Source organism: Pundamilia nyererei, unplaced genomic scaffold (assembly GCF_000239375.1).
Source record: "Pundamilia nyererei isolate P.nyererei 1_Seehausen unplaced genomic scaffold, PunNye1.0 scaffold00287, whole genome shotgun sequence".
NCBI lineage: Eukaryota > Metazoa > Chordata > Actinopteri > Cichliformes > Cichlidae > Pundamilia > Pundamilia nyererei.
In genome coordinates, this window is record NW_005187688.1 from 8,945 (window position 1) to 12,122 (window position 3,178).

The 3,178-nt window shown below is 45.2% G+C and overlaps 1 protein-coding gene across 1 annotated transcript in view; it reads left to right on the forward strand.

Annotated features, from left to right (window-relative positions):
* The first annotated feature begins 303 nt into the window (after nt 1-303).
* LOC102212596 (trichohyalin) overlaps nt 304-3,178 on the forward strand; it is a 19,358-nt gene continuing 16,483 nt past the window's right edge. The window contains exons 1-6 of the mRNA XM_005750793.2: nt 304-581; nt 1,420-1,562; nt 1,975-2,133; nt 2,214-2,351; nt 2,437-2,514; nt 2,627-2,685. Coding sequence (XP_005750850.2) covers nt 1,993-2,133; nt 2,214-2,351; nt 2,437-2,514; nt 2,627-2,685 — 416 coding nt within the window. The 5' untranslated portion in view covers nt 304-581; nt 1,420-1,562; nt 1,975-1,992. The remainder of the gene's footprint in view (nt 582-1,419; nt 1,563-1,974; nt 2,134-2,213; nt 2,352-2,436; nt 2,515-2,626; nt 2,686-3,178) is intronic.

The following is a 3,178-nucleotide window of genomic DNA, read 5'->3' on the forward strand; positions in this document are numbered from 1 at the left end:
CAGTTTTTTATTTCTATATGATGAACTCTGCATTATTAAGTGATAAGAACAAGTAATCTGATGTCCTGTGATCATTGTGAAGGTGAAATTTGAAATACAATAAATAAAATAAGTTTTTGTACAAAGTATCGGTATCGGATCAGTATCGTCGACACCATCCTGAATACTACTTGGTATCGGATCGGAAAGGAAATCAGTGGTATCATCACTAGTAAATATTTCCTGCCAGCAGGTGTCGCTCAAAGCGGAAGTTTCCGTTTCGGTGGGATCACATGACTGTCTATGTCCGGGTGAGAGGTGAGGTTCTTGGTTTGAATACGCTGACAACACCAGTTTGTGTTTACACTCTTAATGTTTTATTTCTGACATTTTCTGAACGAGGCAACAGTTTAAGGTACGAACGAATGAATGTATGTTTCCTGGTGTTAGCATGCTGGCAGAAGAAGTGTGCTCCCCGTAGTCAGAGGACGAAACGGATTGTTGGAGCCATATTAGTCAGACTCTGGGATTATATCCGAGCAGCTACCTGCAGAGGGGAAAACTGCGCTTCCACGTTAACGAACATCCTGCTCAACAGTCAGGTAGTTAGTAGCTAGCTCATATGATGAGGAGGAAATCACGCCAGACCTGCAGAGAGACCAACCTCTGTTATAAAACGTCCTCCGCTTTATTTTGCTCTGGAAATAACGCTGCATAAGTATAAAACCTGCTTAAAACGATTAAATGCCTCAAAAGTCCTTCATAACCTTTAAAACACGGTGACCGTTAAGCGACGTACGTTGATCGTGACACCCAGTGTCAATAACGTAATGTACACATACGTCTCCATCCGGTCAGCTGCGACGCCAAATATGGATGTGAGCGTTAATGCTTCCCAAAAGCTACGTGGATGTTGCTAATCCTGGTACCCCAGGCAGGTTATTTACATTCAGCACAAATGTAAAGAAATTCGTGTTTTCTCAGTTATTTCTTTATTGTAACCATAATTGACGGCCAAGCATTTCAATAAAACAGAGGCAGTCAGAAGAAAACCGTTTCCTCACCCTGTCAGCAGCAGTTAGGAAGTGCAGCCAAGGTTTGCAGGACGATGTGGCCGAAAGCTCTCGACCCAGACCGAACAGACTGCACGCAGCCAGACGGCAGTGCCGGTGTTTGCAACATGTGCACGGAAACCTGAATATGTGAAGGCACAAGTTCAGCGAATGGTCCAAACTCAGAGTTAGGGTTGTTACCGCACCAGCACTGACTACCAGTTAACTTCTGGCACCGAGTAGTGACAATAGCAACGATTAGTTGACTAGTTGTGCACATCCCTAATCTAAAGTTGTTATGGTTGTGTGTAACTTTTAAATGCCCTATTTGCATCAGCCAAGTCAGCGCTGTGTGTTTATAATTTACCTTGATTGTGTTTCATTTCAGTTCAAGGTTGGACACAAACGCCAAACAGTCGTGTGACGTTAGTATGTAGTTTTGGAGGCATCTCAGCTTTGAGGGCTGTACCATGAAGTAAGTTCAGCATAGCTAGTTTGGATCAGCTGGCTCGTCAACACCTGAAATCGCAGGTGGGTCTTACAACAGCGGTTTTCATATTTCCTGCTTCAGTCTCTGCGTGCACTTGCATAAAATCTGTGTGAGACATGTAAGTTTAGTTCTGCACAGAATGAACTGATTGTGTCCCTCCAGCTATGTCAGAGACATGAGGAGGAGTGGGTGATGGAGATCTGTGAAGACCATACAAAATACAGCACAAAAGATTTGCTGCCTTTTCTCCTTTGCCCCATTGCGCACGCACGCACGCACACACACACACACACACACACACACACACACACACACGGTCGAATAAGAAAGCACCTTTTTTTTTTTTTTTGCCAAAAAAAATTTGTTTATTTGTGTGTTTTTTGTTCCCCCCCCCCAAAATGTAATTAATTCACTCATTTGCTAAAGTCATGTGTGTCTCCTGGTGCACTGCAGACAGGTGGACTTCCAAACATGGAAGAAGAGTTGTTGATAGACTGGCAGGAAGAGAAGCTGCATCTTAATCAGGAGGTGTGTCGGCTGCAGGAGGAGCTGGCAGAGAGTCATGCTGAAAAAGATGAGCTGGAATCCAGGAACAGAGCTCTGAAGGACAGGGTGAGAAGGGGCAGGGGAGTTTTGCTGATCATTAGACGAAGTTAAGCCTTTACATCTTTCTGTCTCCATCCTCCCACCAGCTGTGGCGGTCGTTGTCTCCCTCACTTGCTCTCTCTCTGCAACTAGAGGGTGAGCAGAGGGAATGGAAGAAGAAGGTAAGGGAGGGGAGAGAGAGGGAGGCCAGGCAGGCCCTGCTGATCCACAGGCTCCAGAACAAGGTGAGGCCAAACAGTAGTGCTGTACTCATAATTGGAGTAGATGCAGTGGGAGATGGAAAATATACTGATTGTGGTTTTATTGTAGGTGTTGGAATACAGAGAACGATGTCAGCATTTGGAGCTTCGGCTGCAGGATAATCATACACAGATGCTCAGCACTGAGGTCAGACTCAAGCAATAGTATTTGCAGTACCACAAACACACTGTCTGCTACGATACAGTAAAACTACCACAGCGAGTGTCGGCATACAGCTGTTGTGTGTTTGCTTTAACAGAGAATCATAGATGACTCTCTGGAAAGCGCCGTTCTCAGACTGGAGGAGGAACAACAGAGGTAAGTGGAGATGTCTGTCTGTGCTGGGTTAGACCTGCTGTGACCACATGAATTTAGACCCTCAAGTTCTGGTGACACGCCTGTGTTTGGAAATCAAAGCATGTAGAACTTAGAAACTATGATTCCCACAGTGTGCTGTGCATTGTCAGTATGTAGAAAGTACTGTGTAGTTTGTCTAATGAGCCTGGAAAGAAAAGCGTCTGGACTTCTTTAAGCTGCAGGTGTGTGCTGGCAAACGTGCTGGCTCAGAAAAAGTCAGACATGCGAGTTACACCTTACAGCAGGTCTCCAGGGGAAGAAATAATCACCTGTGACAATCTCTGCTTCATACCAGCAACAGTACAGAGGAATAAGCCCGAACTTGCCCCGCCCTCGTTCGTCTTTGACAGCCAAAACACACGGGATCATTTTAAATACAACAGGTGTCATCATTTGCTGCCGTTTAAAAACAGCATCCTCACTAACCTGTGGCATATATCCATCTGTGCTGGGG